General features: G+C 32.9%; 3 protein-coding genes across 4 annotated transcripts; all 3 read left to right on the plus strand.

Annotated features, from left to right (window-relative positions):
* The first annotated feature begins 587 nt into the window (after window positions 1-587).
* LOC131945889 (interferon-induced, double-stranded RNA-activated protein kinase) lies at window positions 588-12,737 on the plus strand. 2 transcript variants are annotated; one of them, XM_059306511.1, is made up of 10 exons: window positions 588-844; window positions 1,437-1,564; window positions 2,261-2,316; window positions 3,896-4,018; window positions 4,382-4,664; window positions 4,825-4,983; window positions 6,459-6,629; window positions 6,865-6,973; window positions 7,970-8,104; window positions 12,453-12,737. In XM_059306511.1, exons 2-10 carry the CDS (start codon window positions 1,481-1,483, stop codon window positions 12,503-12,505), a joined length of 1,173 nt encoding a protein of 390 aa, XP_059162494.1. In that variant the 5' UTR covers window positions 588-844; window positions 1,437-1,480; the 3' UTR covers window positions 12,506-12,737. The 2 variants fall into 2 exon arrangements, with proteins under 2 accessions (XP_059162494.1, XP_059162493.1); XM_059306510.1 differs by lacking the exon at window positions 12,453-12,737 and adding an exon at window positions 8,674-8,983 and having other exon boundaries at window positions 590-844.
* A 2,316-nt stretch (window positions 12,738-15,053) lies between these two features.
* On the plus strand, window positions 15,054-17,267 carry LOC131945854 (toll-like receptor 4). Its single transcript, XM_059306467.1, has one exon. It carries the CDS (start codon window positions 15,054-15,056, stop codon window positions 17,265-17,267), a length of 2,214 nt encoding a protein of 737 aa, XP_059162450.1.
* LOC131945886 (uncharacterized) lies at window positions 17,132-19,220 on the plus strand. Its single transcript, XM_059306503.1, has 2 exons — window positions 17,132-17,450; window positions 18,802-19,220. Exons 1-2 carry the CDS (start codon window positions 17,328-17,330, stop codon window positions 19,201-19,203), a joined length of 525 nt encoding a protein of 174 aa, XP_059162486.1. The 5' UTR covers window positions 17,132-17,327; the 3' UTR covers window positions 19,204-19,220.
* The last annotated feature ends 1,270 nt before the right edge of the window (window positions 19,221-20,490 follow it).

Consider the following 20,490-nt stretch of genomic DNA (forward strand, 5'->3'; position numbering starts at 1 on the left):
CCCACACCAGTTTCTTCAAGGCATCAAGTCTACCACCCCCACCCCCCACGCCGAACGAAATGCAATTTCTATAGAAAATATATACTTTTAACAGTGTCCCCCCCCCCCTCCGCCCCCGGAGAAAAAAGTCTGGAAGAAACACTGACCCCCACCAGTCTGGTGAGCTGTGGTTCACGCCGAATGTTTACAATCGTACAGCCGGTTCGAATTAGTGACGGCTATTAGGGGTAGATAATTTAGTTTTTAAACGATTTGAAATGGTTCTGTTTGATCTTTTCATTGTCAATAATAATGTTTTAAAGCAAAATATTTACAGTCGCTGCATTAGTAGTGTCGAATTCACAAATTATGAATTACTGTGGAGTAGAAAATAAAACAACTAAATAGCAGCGCATGTTACGCTGTGCGGGCCGGCTCGTACAATATAATGAAAATTATAATGTTCACATTGTGGAAATACCCTGAATGATATGGTTGTTATCAAATAGGGGATTCTCACGTATGTTGTACGGAAATTCTTTTTTATTTTATATAGGCCTACAGACCAACTTATTACTCAAACTAAATCGCAACATTAATCTAAGTCTCTGTTCTAAGAAGGCACAGCGTTGTATAAAAAACAAAAACCCAACTAAACAGTGGTTTGAACCGTGAAATAGCCCCGCTGACATCAAACGTCGAACAGCCCTTGCTTATTTTATTTTTTATTTATAGCCCACAACTAACTAAAGGTGTGAGTTCATATTTTCAGGAAATACAAATAGTGATGTCATGCTGTGGTAATCCGTTATATATTCAGATCTAGATCTAGGCATTGTGCTCTTTGTTTCAATTGTGTGTTGAGGTAAAGTAAAACTTTAAACATAGATCTAAGTAATATTTTGATCTTACTTGATGTAGATCTAGATCTATAACTTGGGGGTAATTATTTATTATTTAGACCTGTCCGTCGATAAAATTGAATAAATTAATTAAAAGTTTTAGTTTAGTGGCTCTTTGGAAAATTTTAAAATTAGAAAATAAGCTTGAATAAAATATTCTAAATTAAATTAAAGTAGATTCTATTTTAGCTAGTTGATTTTGAAAGTGAAAAAAGGCTAAAATAAATATTAGATATTCAATATCATATCAAGTAAGTAAGGAATACTCATGATATATAGTTTATATTTAGTATTATGTACTATTTGTATTTAGTATTTAGGCCTAGATATATATATATATATATATATATATATATATATATATATATATATATATATATATATATATATATGTGTGAACTAATATAAAGCCTATATAATATATATACCGATTTTTATAAAATTTTTTTTAATCATATCCATTAATTTGTGTGAAATAATTTAAGTCACAGGAATAAAACATTAACCATCATTATCAATGTTTTTGTTCCCTAACATTTTCTTTATTGTTAACAGCACATTGCACTAAAAGTTGGCAGACAGTGAAGCAGAAGCCAGAGATGGCAAACATAGAGACTGATGCTAAAGCTGAAAGTGTACAAGCTGATGCTTTGCCTGAGTTTACACTATCTTCATATACATCGGTATGTACATGTTTTTTGTTATGCACAACTAATTAATTTGAATTTGAAAAATTACAAAATTGTATGCATAAATAACTGTAATATTTTGCAGTTTATCATCTTATGTTTATCAGTTATCAATCAGGTGAACACAAGACAAGAGTGAAATTGTTAATACAATTTTATACAGTGATCACCCTGATGTCTCCTAACCCAACAGTCTAAACAATAAATACAATAATTTTCTGAAGCAAAAACGTTTTTTTTTTATTTAGCCTAAAAAATGGATTGAATTTAAAACAGAATAAAGACTTTTGATTTTCAATAAAAAAAAATATTTCTACTTATAGAATTCATATAGATCTAGTTCATTAAATAAGCAGTGTAGGTTTTTGTAAGATGTAACTAACAGAATAAACAGAGTTTCTGTAAAATATTATTATTATACCATGATTAGAAGACATTGTAAAATAAGTAATTCAAATAAAAAAAAAGTTATAAAATATGCAGTTAAATGAACAGTAAATTCTATTGAAAAAAAAGGCAAATATTGTGTTGAAAAAAAAACAACATGAAATATATAGTTACTGTTTGACCCCAATGTAAGGGGATTGTTCTGTAGGCATGGGTAAGGATACAAATAGTACAAATTTGGTTTTAAATCCCACACTTTTCATATTGCATAATATTGACTTTTCTTATTCAATTTTTCTGCAGGGTTCTAGAATTGGACAAAACAGCTTTTGTGAAACCAATCCAGAAATGGGAGTCGAGTGAGCTTACACAATTTATTGCATTTGCACCAGGCAGCTATTTCTTGTTATTATTCACACAAATCCCATTCCCTTAACTAATATTATTGATCTAAATTTTAATCTTAACATTTGAATTAACATACCCAACATGTCTAGTTGTGTAATTTGGAAAAACCATGTTTCATTTTTTAACATAGTATTTTAAAATCCATTTTAGAATTTTAATTTGTAGAAAAGTAATTTATACTTCAAAGTAAGTCTCACTAAGATTTTTGTAGTAAAATGCAAATTGAAATAAAAAAAGCAAGTCAACACAGTTTTCCTTTAACGTGGGTTACATTTTAGAGGGTTAAAACCTCCAAAATCACTTATTCTTTATAATACTTTATATCCAACTAAATAATATTATTAAGAAGTAATTGTGATATTAAAATTTTTATCCTAAGCAAAAGTTTGCATTATTGACATTTTTCTGCATATACTTTACAATGTTAGGTTGATCCGTTAACTGATTTCTGATGGAGATATGTTGTTACAACCCAAATTTTTGACAATGAGGCCTTAAATTATTAATATTATTAATTAATAATAGATAATTGTGACTCTGAATTATAATACTTATAGTTTCGCTGTCTGTCTATCTATCTGACAAGAACGCTCTGTCTGACAAGAACGCTCTAGAGAAAACACAAGCAAATTAAAAACCTGCATAGTAATTCGAAAAACGAAGTATGACGTCGACACATTTAGCATAGAGTTGAAAATAATCTCAAGGCGGAAAGTGCACACAGTAATATAATGACGTCATTGATTATCGCGTAAACATTGAATAAAAAGGAAATGTTGTCTAATCTAAATGGTTTGCGTGAAGAGTTTCTTGCATACAATTCTTCGGGTAGGGGCGAAGCCCCACCCCACGCGCAAGAACGTCTGAGCCCCCCCCCCCCCCCCAACTCAAAAGAAATTTCTTCATCGATACTCTATAATAAAATTACCGCCTAATTAATGTGTCTAATCTAAAAAGTGGTTTTCTCGCAATTTCTTTAATGCAATTCTTCGCGTAATGGCTAAGCGCGACACCAGTGTTTCTTTCAGACTTTTTCCTCCCCGGAGAGGGGTGGGGTACTTGAAATTTTCGGGGGCGGGGGGTAGAATTTTCGGGGAGGGGACGGACACTGGAAAAAGTATATAATTATATTTCGTTGAATGGGACGGTAGACATGTTTTTTTGGGGGTGGGGGGGGGGGGGTGGGTGGGGGTGGGGTTGGGGGGTGGTGTGTGGGGTGGGTGGGGGTGGGAGGGGTGGGGGTGGGGGTGGTGTTTGTGGGGGGGTGGGTTGGTTTTAGTTTAGAGAAAAGAGACAGCACTATCAACCTAGCGCCCGGTGTATCCTTCCTCAACGGGCCATTTTTCTCGTATTTAATAAAATTGTAGGTTTTATTGAATATTGTATAAAATCTTATATTTTCTCATAAATTAACTGTTTCATACAGTTTTAGTTTTATTATCTATCAATGATAACACCTAAGGCTCATTAATACTTATTATGTTCACCTTAAAAATAAACTGTATTTCTTTGCTATTATGTTTACCTTAGGTTTGAAAAGAAATTTGAATATTGCGACACAATCGGCTCAGGCAGTTGTGGAGAAGTGGTACGAGCCAGGCATAAACAAGATAAACAGTTCTATGCCATTAAAAAAATTAAGCTCCCGAAAAGGTAAATTCTTACTGCACCTTGAGTATTTAAAGCTCTTTTAATACAAATAATGCTCTTAATTGAAGCAAGTTTTTTCCTTCCAACATTTTTTTTCTTCAGCTGGGTGTGTGAGTGTGTGTGTGTGTGGGGGGGGGGGGGGGGGTAGGACAAGGAGACTGGCTGAATAAATTTTACATTTTTTCATCCTGAGGTGAGGGGGCACAGATTTTATGAAAAAAAAAACTGATTGAAGTTGCTTCAAACACTAAAGCTTGCTATATAAATTTAAGAGCTGGAGCTCATCAAAGCAGAAAGAGAAAATTTATCTTAGAAAGATAAACATCACATGCCTCCTTAGCTAATTTTAATTGTTTTTATTTACAGTGAAAAGGCACCGTCTGAGGGAAAATATTTAAGAGAAGTGCAAAGTCTGGCAAAACTGCAACACATTGGAATAGTACGCTATCATACAGTTTGGGATGAAGTAGTAAACCAGCAGCCATTTTTGTTTATACAAATGGAATTATGCCAAGCAGGAACATTAAGTACCTGGCTTGCGGACAATGCTGGACCACGCCCTCCAGTTAAAGTCTTACCTTTCTGTAAAGAGATTTTGGAAGCTCTCAGTTACATCCATGGCCAGGGAATAATTCACAGAGATGTCAAAGTAAGTTAAAAGAATACTAGACAACACGATGACATGCTTTAAAATATTTTACAATATTACAAAAGGCTTATAACTATAAGAATAGTATTTTATTTACAACTTTCTGTCACTTCATTTAGTAACCAAATTTATTAAAAAGCTAATTAAACACTTTATTCAGCCTGGCAACATCTTGATTGCCAATGGCAAGCTAAAAATTGGAGATTTTGGATTGGCTACATGCCATGATGATTCGTTTGAACATGAGAGCCATTCAAATCAAGCAGCCAATCAGCATACAGCTCTGCAGGGCACTAAGCTTTACATGAGCCCAGAACAGGTATGCTGATCTTTGTTCCTTAAGACTGTAGACTCCACAGAACAAGTAACTGATATCTTTTCCTGAAGGGTTTCTTTGAGACATTTTTCTCCAGGGGAAAGGGGGTGGGGGAAATTTAAACTCTTTAGTGCCAGTACTGATATAAATTTTAGTATTAGCCTATATGTTTATATTTTATAAACATTTGATTCTTAGTACTGATATATTTTAATCTAGGAGATCAAAGTGCCTTTTTTTGTAACAACATTAATTCTTTTGTAGATTGTGTATTTTATAGCACTATATCGATTAAGAATTTTTTATATAGTAAAATAACAGACCAATTGGACTTAAAGAAAAAACTTAAAAAAAAACAACAAATTGCTTCAGCTATTTTCCTAAATCATTTTGTATCAGATTTAGTGTTTTTTTGGGGTGACTAATTAAAGTGCCAAAGAAATAAGAATGCACTAAACAAAATTAAACAATTGAATAGGATAGTATGTACTCCATGTCTAAGTATAAGGTTTATTTTTAAACTAAGTTGTACTACTAAAATAATGTAGAAATTATAAAACTAATATCTAAGAAGTCATTTGTAATTTCAAATGTATCCACTCTATCATATTATAGAGTGAGTAAATCAATCAACTGAAGAAAGGAAGCCCTTTAAATAATCTATTAATGCCCTTGAAAAGAATCTGTTATCTTTTAGAAGTATGGTAATAAAAAAATTCCGGTGTGTGAAAATTTTGGTTTGTCCATTTTTGTGTGTGCAGCATTTAAAATTTATGGTGTGTGGAATTATGCGAATGCTAAATTTTACTGTTTGCAATTCTTTTTGCAAATTTGTCCATGCATTTTTTTTAGTGAGAACTATTATTTGGATAGATTAAAATGGTACACTTTTTAAAAGTAAAACAGAGAATTGAAATGTTGATGATTTTCTTCTTCTTTTCTATTAAATGTAAGGTTGGAGGTTATGAAACATGTTATAGACATTAAAGACAAACTCCACACTTGTCTCTCTCAGCATGCCCCCTCTCCCCATGCAACTTTTCTGTGACTGGGGTTTTCTGGGGCCAGAGTCTAGACTGAATCTGATAATGTGAAATACAATCTTGTAGTAGTTTACATGTTGGGCAATATAGAGATTTCTACCACAAATGCACATATTTCTGAAATCAGATTTCATTTTCTGGAACATGTATGTCCTCATTCTATTGCGGCCTGTTCTGAGTCTCAAGACTACTCGTTTGTGTCTTGAAATGTCATCTTTGTTGTAGTTGGAAAGAGATTCAGCAGTTTTGTCTGACCTACAATAAATAAAGGCCATTTTAATAATTTAAAACAATTTAAAATTGGTTATTAATCACCCTTCTGAAAAAAAATACTTGTCTATGAAAATATTATTTGGTAATAATTTCCAATATGTATTCTATCTATTCTTTTTATAGGCCCTACATGGTAATGATTGATGGAGTTTTTTTCCCCAGCTTAATAAAGGCCAGTATGACACCAAAGTGGATATATTTTCTACTGGCCTAGTCTTTTTAGAGCTCTGTAGGTCGTTTCCTTACCCTGATGAGGAAAATTTGAAAGAAAGGGTCTTTAATTCTGTCAGAGATGGAGGTGCAGTTAACCTTGTTGGCTTTCCTGAACCAAGGGTAAGTCTTTTTTTTTTTAATTTGTTGCAATAACAGGAACAGTTGCAGAAGTTACTTGGTTTTAGTAAAAAAAATTGTTTGTAGAATAGTACAGTAGCAGGCCTATTTGTTTTGAGTCTGCCAGTATTGCAATGCCAAACAAATACTAGAAGTAATTAACTTAATTATCTGATTAAATTTATATGTTTTAGCCTTTATAAAATAAAGCAGTCAGCTGCAACTTATTTTTCTCCAGATGGCAACGATTGTGCAACAGATGACAGACAAAAATCCTGCTAAAAGGCCCACAGCTAAAAAGTTACTGACTGATATGGTTTTTAAGAAATATTCACAACATAATGACAGTAAGTTATCAGCTCTTAACACACATAAAAAAGCTATTATGAACATATAGGGTGAACTCTATGTGCAGAAAACTTGAATAATCAGCCATAAATGTTATATTTGGTTTCTGGTATTATGCCCCTCATATACAAAATGATGATGTTAAAATTTTGGACATATACATTTTGTTTAGGTCAAATCCATTTAAATCCATGTCAATATATATAAATATGTTTAAATATGTCAAGCTTATAAACACGTTAATTACAGAATTATTCTGATAAAATTAAAAAAAAGCTTTATTGTATAACTTTTAAACTTAATTATTATCCACATGGTAGCATAATGTATTAGGAGCAATATGTGTGTTTCTTTTAAAAACAAGTTTATTACAAAGGGGGAGGGGGGGTGTAAGGCAGTTCAGGGGATAAAAATCGGACCAAAAAAGCAATATTGCTGTTGCATAAAAGAAAAAAAAATCTACATGCACATGAGCTGTAGTATGAAATATAGGCAAATGCTCAAACCACTTCCATAACTCATTTCCCTTTTTTAAACAGTCAAATAGAGGTGCCCATAAGCTCCTTTTAATAGTTTAGAACTAAGCAAATCAAAAAGCAATTACTTCTTATAACTATTTTTAAAAAATAATATACATACTAAAGAATGACATAGCATAAAAAGGAATTTATTTAAATAAAAAAAAAAAAAAACAACAGAAATAAACAACACAAAAAACCATAACACTTAGCAAGATTTCATGTTTCAAATACTTTCAACCAGCTTGCAGATGGGAAACATTAGAGCAGACATAAAATGAGACACACAGATTTTCAATATATATATATATATATATATATATATATTTATATTTATATATAGGGGCCCACAATTTTGTTTTGAGGGGTGGCCCTTTTTTTCTAGTTTAGCCATTGGTTGTTAAACTGTTTATTTAGAGCCTGCACTCTAGAATCTATGTAAAAAAATTAGATGGGTATGTGTTTTTCTTTTTCCAGGTAGTTTATCATGGACAATTATAAACCATGCAACAAACGTTGTAAATGGACCAGGAGCAACAATGGTAGTCAACAATTACGCTGATGACTGGAATAAAACAAGTAGAACAAAAGAACCCAAACGTCCACTGTCAGGTAAAAATAACTAAATCTATAACATAACTTCAGATTTTGAAGTTGCCAGATGTGTTATACCAGAGCAGTAGCGACCCTATCTGCGCCCGGGACAAACTTTCAATTTAGCGCCCCCCCCCCCCATATATTTTTTTAATTTATGATGCAAAAATGCAGCTAAAATAAGCTTTTAATTTTTTTTTCAACCCATTTTGGTGCCCTCTAGGGTTGGCATTCAGGGATATATGTACCCCCCCCCCCCCCCACTTTCTACGCTTCTGTCTTATACTTCAGCTTAAGTTCAGCTGAGTTAAATTTTTACAATGGTTGTTAATAAAAGTACAGTGAGTTTTAAAAATGTGTCTATTATCTACAGGTTTAATATTTTACTAGAGTATTTAATTATTTTAGGTTAGTTCTGTTTATTACCGACATCCAAAATTAAAATTAAATCGTAAGCACCCTATTGTAAGTATGGTAATCTTTTAAGTACCTTGACAGGGAAGAATAAATCACAACGTGGTATTGTACTCACTGTTAATGTTAGTTGTAGCAAAACATTTTTAAAAGGACTTATTATGGTTTTTCAGTGTCGCAGGATCCCCCAACTCAGGATCAGCTAATGAACATAAAAGATCAAATAGGCAGAAAGAGCTCTTCTATGGATTTGGGCAGATACCTTGGATTTGATGACGCTTTCTTGGAACAGTTGAAAGAAGATTCAGGAGAACTTTCAGAATTCAATTATCAAATTTTAAGAAAATTCAAAGAAAAATGTCCTGATTTATACACAAAGAAATATCTAGCTGACATTTTTTATCAGAAGATGAGACGCGGTGACCTGGCCGATCTTCTAGCAGATTAAATTTAGATCTAGTTACACTGTAAATAAATTCTTAACTGCAATATTGTGTTCCTTGTTATGAAATCAATAAAAACCTGAATATTTTAGTTAGTTGTCCCCATGGTCAGTTTTAACCGCTTTTCGGGGTTTTTCCGAAGGGAACACAATATTTTTGACTTCATAAATCGTCTTGTTTTTTTTTGTGACTATTTTTATTCTCCTTCCCATTGTCGGAAAAAGCCACACACCCCCATGAAATGACATGTCTCTTCAACCTACCTCTCTCCCTAAATTGCAAACATTCTCGCAAAGAGCGATTAATTTCTAAAATTAAACTAGGTATATTGAAAAATGTTAAATAAAATAAAACAGCACAAAAACCTCTTTTGTGATGCAAAATAACTACTAAACGTCAGTGACAAACAGTGTTTCTTCCAGACATTTTTCTCCGGGGGGGGGGGGCACTTGAAATCTTCGGGGGGGGGGCGGTAAACTTTCTTCGGGGGGCGGACACTGTTAAAAGTATATATTTTCTATATAAATTATATAAATTTCATTTCGTTCGGGGGGGGGGGGGGGGGGGCGGTAAAAATTTTTCGGGGGGGGGGGGGGGGCTTGGCCCCCCCGAAGAGATGCCTGGAAGAAACTCTGGTGACAAACTAATTATTAAAATTCATAAAGTATGACGAAGCACTTTTTGGACTCTTAACAAATTCCAAACTACTCCCCCACCCCTCCCCTACGAATGCGATGTCAAGTGACAATTATAGACGACTCAAGCGATGATATAAGCCTTTAACACAAGTATTCCGGCCATCGTAATTGTGAGCTAAAATAACTGTCTCCATCTTTCTTGCACTGGGTCCTCAATCAGGTTATAGCCTTCAAGTATTTCTATTTTCTTGGTCTGTCTTTTTTTCGTCTTGGGAATTCTATGTGAGGTCTTGACTTGATATATGTGTAACTACTCTAAACTGCAAATCTAATATAGATATACATCCATCAGCGAAATCCACTGTCTTGTTGTCGGCCATATTTAACTACAACAGATGGAAGTTTGCTTATTTTCATTATATTGGATCAAAGAAACTTCACATTGGGGATATCCCATTGATATATAAACCAATGCCGCAACAATACGACCCCGTTTGACCCACTTCCTTTAATAAAAGCAGAAGCTCATTTCTTTTTACATTTAACATTTACTACTATATGGCATAAAAACTATTCACGTTACATTTTAATTTAGAGCATTTTAAAACAACCCTTCGTTTACTCGAAAATCGAAATTTAGAATAATTTTTTAAAGAGCATTAAAATTTAGAGAGAAAAATGTTTTTTTTAAAATAAAAAATAAATATAATAAGTCCTTTGTTATATTTTAACTACTTTTAAAACGTAAAACATTCATAAGATTTTCTGGCCGATAATTAAAAATATGCAGGTATACAAATATTTCATAACGACCGACCCGCGGCGTTGCATACGAGCAATTTAAAAATTTTTTTTTCTACTTTTCAGAAATTCATAATTTGTGAATTCGACACTACCCCCCCCCCCCCCTCCGTGAAAGCAGCCGTCCGTGACGACAGTTTACAGACAACAATGAAAAGATGAAACAGAACTTGTTACCTCCCCTTAGTTTCAAATAGTTTAAAAACTAAATATCTGCCCCTAATAGCCGTCACTAATTCGACCCGGCTCTATTCGGCGTAAACCACAGATCACCAGAATGGTGAGGGAGATAGCGATATGGTCTGTTGCGCGTGTCTGGAGATCGTGGGAGGGGGCGGGAGGAGGGTTAGACAGTCGGCTTGCGTCATGGTGGTGTTCACGTAGAGAATTATATATATATATACGAGCCGACCCGCGGCGTATCATACGCCGCTATTTAGTTGTTTTATTTTCTACTTTTCAGTAATTCATAATTTGTGAATTCGACAGTACCAATGCTGCCACTGAAAATATTTGCTTTAAAACACTAACCCCCCCCCCCCCCTTTCCCCTAACCCCGACCCTACACCCCCCCCCCCGTGAAAGCAGCCTCCTCTTAGTTACCTCCTGTAAGTTTAAAATCGTTTCAAACTAAATTATTTGCCCCTAATAGCCGTCACTAAACCCGGCTCTACGATTGGCGTGTCACAGCTCACCAGACCATGTGGGGGTGGGGGTGGCAGTGATAGAGATAGGGAGAAAGAGAGGGGACTGAAAGGATGCGCTTGCAGCTTGTTTTCTAGCGTCTCCCAGAAGAGAATTTTATATATATATATATATATATATATATATATATATATATATATATATATATATATATATATATATATATATATATATATATATATATATATATATATATATATTGATTAACCAGTTTAGCTTAAAATACAAAAGCTAAGTAATGCAGAATAGTAATAAAATGAACAAGGCCTCTTTTACGATTGGATAATATGCAAACAAAAACTATCCATTTAACGTTAGAACAGCAAGCACAACTGCAGCTTCATTATTACAATTCGAAAGTATTTGTTTATCGAACCAATGAACCGACGACTAGCATTTATAGACACCATTACATTTTTGTGTGTGCTCTATTTTAGCGTACGGTAACATTATCGAACGATCGTCGAAAAATCAATAAAGAACAAAAAGGAAAGTGATAAAAAAATACATTAAGGTATTCCAATCAGTCTTTAGCCCGTTCATGCATTATGTATGTTTAACAAATATTAAAAGTCTTTTATATTCTGAGTACATCAAAATCAATTTAAAAACGTTGATATCTCTTGCCAAAGACCGTCACTTGCTTAAAATTACACAATTGTTCATAATTAAAAATGTGTTTCTACATTTGAATGTGCCTTTATTTTTATTTTCTTACTTTAAATAATATTTAGTTTATACAATTAATACATCCAAAATATTATTTTCAACAAAAGTCCAAATCATTAAGTTTTCTATATATCACTGAATACACTGAGCTTATATACTGCGGACAGAGAGAGAAAGAAAGAGAAATGCGCATATGAGCTTTTATATATTGGGATAGTTGATTAGAGATGTCGAAAGTAAGTTTATTTAAAATGCTTCTACATATGATTTCACGTAGACACAAATTTTGATCAATTTCAGTTTAAAAACATTTTAATTATTAAATAATTTTAACTTTTTTTGAAGTATATACATTCTGTTAGTAGGCCTATACATTGTCTTAAAATAAAACCTTAAGTTATTGGTTTAACTTACTTCTTAGAGTTCTATGATCCGTTCAAATGTACCAGTAATAAAAATATATTTGTGTAAATATGTATTATAAATTCTATTCTTAAGTGGAATTGAAAAAGCAAACAATTTTCTAAGACCGGTGTATAGTTTAAATAGAAATTAATAACATTGAGTGTGTGGATAAAAAACAAACATATTGTTACGGCCCGTGTAACCAACAAAGTCCTTTATTATAATTTCTAATAAATCCTTAATGTTTATGTTATTGAAGATTTAAAAAAAATACCATGACTATTTTTATAGGAACCAGAGTACATTCGACTTGCGAGAAAGAACTTCTTTCCTCGGCTAAATGAGAACCACGTCACATTTATAAACGGCGAGGACGACTTCCCAGCTGGCCCACAACAAAACAACATCGCTGGCGCCATTGCCGGTACAAGAAAGACTCTCATCCTACTCTCGCGAGATATCTTTGAAGACAGGAACCGGGAACTCGAGATGAACCTGGCCATCATGCACGAAATGAATTGTTTTGATAGGATCATCGTGCCTGTTTTTGTGGGTCACTTTCAGGGCAACACCTGGCCCGTGGAAATTGTGACCTACATCAGAAACCAGAATCACCGTTGTTTGTTGTATGAGGACACGGAGGAGTTTTGGAAAATGTTGATGTTAAATTTAAAAGATAATAAAACGAAATGAAGAAAAATATTTATTGTAAGTGGAGTTTGAAATGAAAAGCAATATTTATTGCTAGTGTAATTGGAAATGTTGAGTCAATTGATATATTATAATACGTAGAAAATGTGATTAGTTCTTTTTAAACTACCTAATATATACATGTTGCCAATTAATCCAAGTTACTCTTTACTTAAAATTGTGATAACATTCAGCTAAATAAAACTACTATCCTTGATCTAACACAATCTTGATATTCAAACTGATTGCGCGGGTAAAACCTAACAAAGCTAAGTACTCATTTTACCGTGCGGAGTCTTATAAATAATTGCGAATTTTAGCTTTTTGTAATGCACATCGTATCTGTGGTTATGTTCTTACTTCGTTAACGAAAGCTCACAATGTACAATTATAACTATATAGACATTGTACTTTGATGATAGCCCAGTGCCTAGTGGTGCCAAATGGTTAAGACCTCTGCCTCAGAAAGTCCATAGTTATTTTCACTGTATGTTTCTCAGAGGTACATTTTATATTTGGGATTCAAGTCCGAACTTCGGTGGCTGTCCCACGGATACTATCCATTCACGCGTTGCTAATTTATCTCAATGTGCTAATTGATACTATAGCTTAGTTTACTTAAGTAATAGCTCTGATTGTGTTCACTTATTTTAACACATATTATTACATTACACACATGAATTAGAATAATTTTAATTAACAGCAGATGTACATTATACCAAAAATTTAGAACCCCCGAAGTACACGCTCCAAATAACCTAACGCAGGAAATGGAATAACAAAGAGTTTTTGCATACTGCGCAAAATTATAAAGGCCGTTCCGACAACGCATTGAGCCATGACATAAATCTTTGTGATTTTTGTACACTCGTAAAAAACAACGTGAACATGGTTCGACTTGTAAAACAAGTCTAGTTCAAGGTCAATATCACAAAATAAAAATAAAATAAAGAAAACAGAAAGCAGGGGCATTTGTACCCCTGGAGAGGGGATAGATGGCTGGTTTTTTTAGAACAATTTAAAATATTAGACACAATTCTAGTTTAAAGATATTTTTTAAAACTCTTACAACTTTGATTTAGACAACAACAACAAATAGGAGCCACTAATAGAAGACATCATATCAGGTATCAACCAGTACGGCAACTCAATTGAAAGTGTTGCAATTTATAGATTGGGTGTCGCCTGCTATATAATTTTTAAATTTTCTGCTATTACTTTATTCACTGTATTTTATGTACATTTTAAATATTTCAATGTAATGTCGCCCAACTTAAAGACGTCTCACGTTTCTGAATGTGCATTCGGCCACCGCTTTCTGACGCTACTACCACGAACCGATAAACATTAAAAACAGATTAATTTTTGTCACGGGTGACTAACATTAGAAAAAATCAATGAAAGATATAAAAGAAAGTGTTCCTAAATACGGAAAGGAATTCCAACCAGGCTTTATATCTGTCTTTTATATTCTGATTTTATTAAAATCAATATAAGAATGTTAATATCTCTTGCCATAAACGTTAAATTGGCGAAACTATATTATACCTATGACAGTAGCCATATATAAACAAACGCCTTACATAGAACTTTCGTTTATCTAAAATACAGAACATGATTTTTACACACAGATTTACGTAAGTAAATGTAAAGTCTATTTTTTTTGGATAACGAATATTAAAAATAATTATATAAATGTGTGATATTGACACAAGAGCTTAATTTAATGAGGAAAATATTAACTTATCGCTAATTTAATGTTTCTAAAGGAATTATTTTAATTTTATTTGTATTTTATTAATAATTCAGTGTAAAGTTATTTAAATATCACATTGTTCAAATTAAATCTTGTTCAAAATTTTATCATAAAAGTAAATATGCATAAATATTTTAAATTTGGCCCACTTTTCTGATTTAAAAATTTGTTTAAAGTAAATAGGCATAAAAGAAAATAGGCGTAGATATTATACATGTAGCCTACTTTTCTGATTTACACATTTGTTATGAAGTGTAAGGTTATTATATAATCAAAAAGTTTATATAGCGACTTAAAATAGTATTGAACGCATTGTTTATTTAAAATTTAACTAATTTATGTTGATTACATAATAGTCTTTTTCTTATAAATAGAAAAATACAACTCATTCATTTTAATCCTGATGGTATATTTTTATTTGATATAGGTTAAATCTACAAGTAAAGATGTTGGCTCCCTTAAACAGTATTATCTGCTCTATGGTTCTCTTGTTTATAATTATTTCACCAATTCAATCGTCAGAAAAAGAAACTAGAGAAAATATCCATAAGAATATCAGACAAGACAAAAAACCAATGATGTCATTGTGTCCTTTTCCTTGCAATTGCGCAGAGGATATCAACAAACATGAATTTAGTGTAACATGTTCCAACAGAGGGTTACAGAATATTCCAGACATTCCACCGCAAGTGACCGCATTGGATTTACAAAACAACCTCATCTCAAACATTACATGCTATGATTTCAAAGAGCTCTCGAATTTGAAAAGTTTAAGTTTGTCGTATAATAAGATTAAAACACTGGAGAATGCTTGCATATTTTCAAATCAAGCAAAATTAGAAATGCTGCACATAACATATACTACTTTGACATTCATTGAGCCGTTTATATTTTCAAATCTTTCACAGCTGAAAGTTTTAGATTTATCACGTAACAATCTTATTCAGATTTTAAACAATTCATTTTTTGGTCTGAATTCCTTGACATTCCTGTCCCTCCAAAGCAACAATTTGAAATACTACAACAATACATTTGAGCTGGAAGCATTTATCGGACTTAACCAGTTAGAGATAATACATTTAGAAGGCAACAACCCAACGTTTGATTTTTCTACCTACCCAGACGAAGCTCTCTCCAAGCTGACGAATCTTCGGGAAATTTTCCTTGACGGATACCCCATCCAGCTTGGGCCTGGCTTCAAAAGTTTGCATAATTTAGAGACAATACACATGAATAACTACCCACCAGGAACGTTCTGTGTCTTCAATTATTCAATACCTAACAATTTCTTTGAGAACATCATGTCACTAAAACCATTCTCGATAGATCTCAACGGCTGTCAGTTAAAATATTTACCACCAATTATTTTCAGGAATATTTCAAATCTGATCTTTTTAAATCTCTATAACACACGAATGCTTTTACTGACAGGGTTTGAAAATGGTTCAATATCGTTGAACGATTCTAATATAAAAGTGCTAAATTTATCAAAAATAAACATTGAAGGACCTTATTTCTCTTCAGTTTCAAGACAATTGTTTCGTTATTTAAAATATACACCACTGGAATCCCTTGACATATCGAGCAACAGAATTTACACAGTAGATGCTTTTGCCTTTGTAGACCTGCCCCCTACACTGGAGTATCTGTCACTAAGAAATAATAAAATAGCCAGGTTTGAAATCTTTATTGCTATTTTAACTTTGGGACGCGTAAAAACTATTGACGCGTCACTACAACTCCAATACACAGAAACGCCAGATAATACAAATGTAATATATGACTTCGATTGTGAAATAAATTCAAAACATATGGATTCTAACCATAACAGCAATATTTTAAGAAATAGAAATGAAACTGCTGGTTCAAATACCAGAACAATAGATCAATCATCTGAAACTTTTTATTTTCCACTGCCGTTTAGCCTTGAAATTTTTTCCGTCAGCACTCTTAAGGTAGAATATTCTATCCCTGCTATTACTGTAAAAAATAATAAAGTACTGAGATATTTGGACTACTCAAACAACATGGCTCGGTGCTGGCAAGGGCCCATAAAAGCACCACCAACTCTTCAACATCTTGATTTATCAAAAAATTATTGTACCAAAATGAGTTTAACATTTTTCAAATACCTTACAAATTTGACGACACTTCTTTTACATGACAACGTTCTTGGTCCGACTTTGGCCAATGACATTTCAGGAATAGCTTTCTCAACACTGACCAGATTGGAGACACTGAACATCAGCGGCAACACTATAACAACCTTATCTAGAAATATCTTTCAGAATAGCATTAATTTAAAATATTTAAATCTCTCAAGAAATTCACTTACACATTTTGAAGTCGATTTAAATGGAGTTCTGAAATTGGAAGAGCTTGACTTAAACAAAAATCTTTTGAGTGGATTTTCTGAGAAAAATTGTGAAGATTTAAAACAATTGAAATCCAGGAACTCAAAATTTAAGATCAGAATCCAATCCAATCCCCTGATGTGTACTTGCGAATACCTGTCGTTCGTCCATCTTCTGATCACCCAGTCAGATATATTTGATAGCGTAGATTCCATCACCTGTACCACAATTGACGGCTCCAACTTATCACATGACCAACTGGCCACATTCTACCCGCAGTTAATGAAGAGCTGTGTCTCACAGTAAATTTTCATTGGAACTCTCGTTACGTTTTTTGTCGTTCTCGCCACTGTCTTGTTATGGGCTATGTTTTACTATAACAGATGGAAACTTGCTTACCTCTATTACATTGGTTCAAAGAAACTTCACATTGGCGATGTTCTTCTGACGTATAAACCAGTTGCAGATGTTTTTATAGTATATGAACAAGTGAGTTAACTTTATCGTATATGTAGCGATCTTTATAAAATGTTTTTTTTCTGTTATAGAGATTTCTTTTTATTAAATGTCTCTTTCCATTCGAGGGTAGTTCATATAGAAAATATTTACTTTAACCAGTTTCATTTCTAAGTAAATAAATATTTCAATATTGGTTTTGTTAATTACTCACAGGAATAGCTTTAGGATTGATTAAGTAATCACGTGGTAAACGGATCCAATAAAAATATGGTTGAATACTTTCTGGGAATCGAATTATTTAGTGAAAGTTAGAATTACATTTTCATTTTAAATCCTAGTCAATAAAATATTTACCTTAATAAAACAGATAACAAAATTCATATTTATATATATTTGCACTATACTTCACTCTTTTCGATAACTGCAAGCTATCCCTTAAACTTCATGTTATGAAACTCGATATAAAAAAATTAAATGCTTATCGGTTCATATGTTTGAGAGCTGTGGTTATTGTTTGAGAAAAATAATTTATTAAATAATTATTGGTAAAAACGCATTTGGTCAACTACAAGTTGAATGATATTGGTAACAAAACAAAGAAATTACTAAAAAGCTAAAAATCCTTGCACTTTTCAAATAACATTGGCTGCTAATACCTATTAGAAATATTAATACCAATTTTATATGCACACACCGATTGAGAGACGTAAATGATTTAATTATAAACCCGTCTGTTTAATGGTATTTATGTTGTTTTTTAAAGTAATTTTTATATCCGAGAAAATTATATAAATTCCATAAAGTACGTGTTGGTAAGTAGATATGGATCTAGATCTAAATCAAATGTGAATGAAATATTCATTACACTCTAAAACTGGAAGATGACGCCTTTAATGTTGTGTGCTTTCTCTAGCTTAAATATGTGACATGTGACGTCTGTTTTTAGCTTCCTTGCCACAACAATAAACACTTTTTCGGTTGCATAATTAAAAATGTGTTTTAATATTCGAAAATGCATTTGTTTTTATTTTCATTTTCAAATTATATTTAGTTTATACATTTAATACAACCAACATATTATTTCGTTAAAAAGTCCGTATCATTAAGTTCTCCAATATACTGTTCTCATAGCCGGTGGAAAGAGAAAGAGAACGAACGATATATATATATGGATAGATAGATAGATAGAGAGAGCGAGAGAGAAGTGCGAACATGGGCTTTTCTATGATAGGATAGTTGTATAGAGATGTCGAAAGTACGTTTTTTAAAATGCTTCTACATGTTTTCACTTATACTCAAATTATTCATGAATTTCATTTAAACATATTTTAATTATTAAATAATTTTAACATTTAAAAAAAATACCATGAAAATCTTTCAGGAACCAGAGTACATTCGACTTGCGAGAAAGAACTTCTTTCCTCGGCTAAATGAGAACCACGTCACATTTATAAACGGCGAGGACGACTTCCCAGCTGGCCCACAACAAAACAACATAGCTGGCGCCATTGCCGGTACAAGAAAGACTCTCATCCTACTCTCGCGAGATATCTTTGAAGACAGGAACCGGGAACTCGAGATGAACCTGGCCATCATGCACGAAATGAATTGTTCTGATAGGATCATCGTGCCTGTTTTTGTGGGTCAATTTCAGGTCAACATCTGGCCCGTAGAGATCGTGACCTATTTCAGAAACCAGAATCACCGTTGTTTGTTGTATGAGGACACGGAAGAGTTTTGGGAAATGTTGATGTCAAATTTAAAAGATAGTAAATTAAAATAAAGAAAAAATAATTGTATTTATGTCGCCAATGTATCCAAGTTATTAATTATTATTCTTCTGCTAAAAATTAGCGAAATTGAAACCCCAATGCTATCCTTGATGTACAAATCTTGACCATACGATGAATGGATGGGTTTCCTCTGGGGCATGCTTAAAACAATGACATCAATATTTATAAATATTATCATATACTGAAAATTCAACATAAATCTCCCCAAAACTTTCCCGAATATTCTTAAATGATAATGCGGAGAATGCAACGGAAGATTTAGACAATATTTTAATCAATTTTAAGTACTTAAACTTTTAAAAATAGAATAGAATCTCGTAGAAAAAAAATTGCACACTAAGTAACAGCAAACAATGTTTACATAATAGTTCTGAATATTAGTATTTTATAAATTCCTCTGCGTTTTGAGAAATTAGTGATAGCTGATAGTACTACTACCCGTCAACAGAAATTACTCAAAATTTGACTGAAGGCAGAAAATTAGATTATTTACATATATGTGAACTTTCGTTTATCTATCTGAAACAATACTCAAGTTATAGGCTTCTGAAAAAAAACCAAAAGTAGAATAAGTTCCATTTCCGGTTACCGGAAATCGCTGAAAAGTTTATTCAGAACCACAAATTCGATATCATTCTTATAAGTGAAATTTCAGTGACCTAGCTATAACGGGATTCAAGTTATCGTTTTCACAAACACACATACACACAGACACACACAAACAGACATACGGACGAGATTACAAAACTAAGTTTTTCTATCTCAGGGAGGTGTAAAATATCGAGTTTTTTGCACGATTTTAATACTTCCTCTATACTTCTATATTTCGTATTGTATATAAATCACTTAGCTCAGTCGTCTATACCATGTCATGTCAGGTATCCTTCAGAATTAGGTGGACTCAAGGGCGTCGTACGGATTCAGGGCCCTGCATCAGAACTCGCAACTTTTTAATTTGCATTCAAACGTGAATCTGTGCCACATTTTGAAAACTTACTTTCTACAGCGTTAGCGTACATATATTCCGTTCAGAATGGTACCACTGTATTCTGTTGTTTGTATGTTTTTATGTCTGTCGCTATTGACTATCCAGAATTGATTGTGATTCTCGTTCAGTTTGTGTATAGTATACTATATAAATGACCCGTTGAGGGAGAAATGGAACGGGCTGTATCCCGTTTGAAATTTTTGCAGAGGGCGAATAAAATTCATCTGGGCAGGTGGGCGGGCGCAACTGGTAAATGTATACATTTTCTAAATAAATTCAATTTCGTTCT

The sequence above is a fragment of the Physella acuta genome, unplaced genomic scaffold, assembly GCF_028476545.2.
Source record: "Physella acuta isolate Inbredline_101_S28 unplaced genomic scaffold, ASM2847654v3 ptg000538l, whole genome shotgun sequence".
In the NCBI taxonomy this organism is placed as follows: Eukaryota; Metazoa; Mollusca; class Gastropoda; family Physidae; genus Physella; species Physella acuta.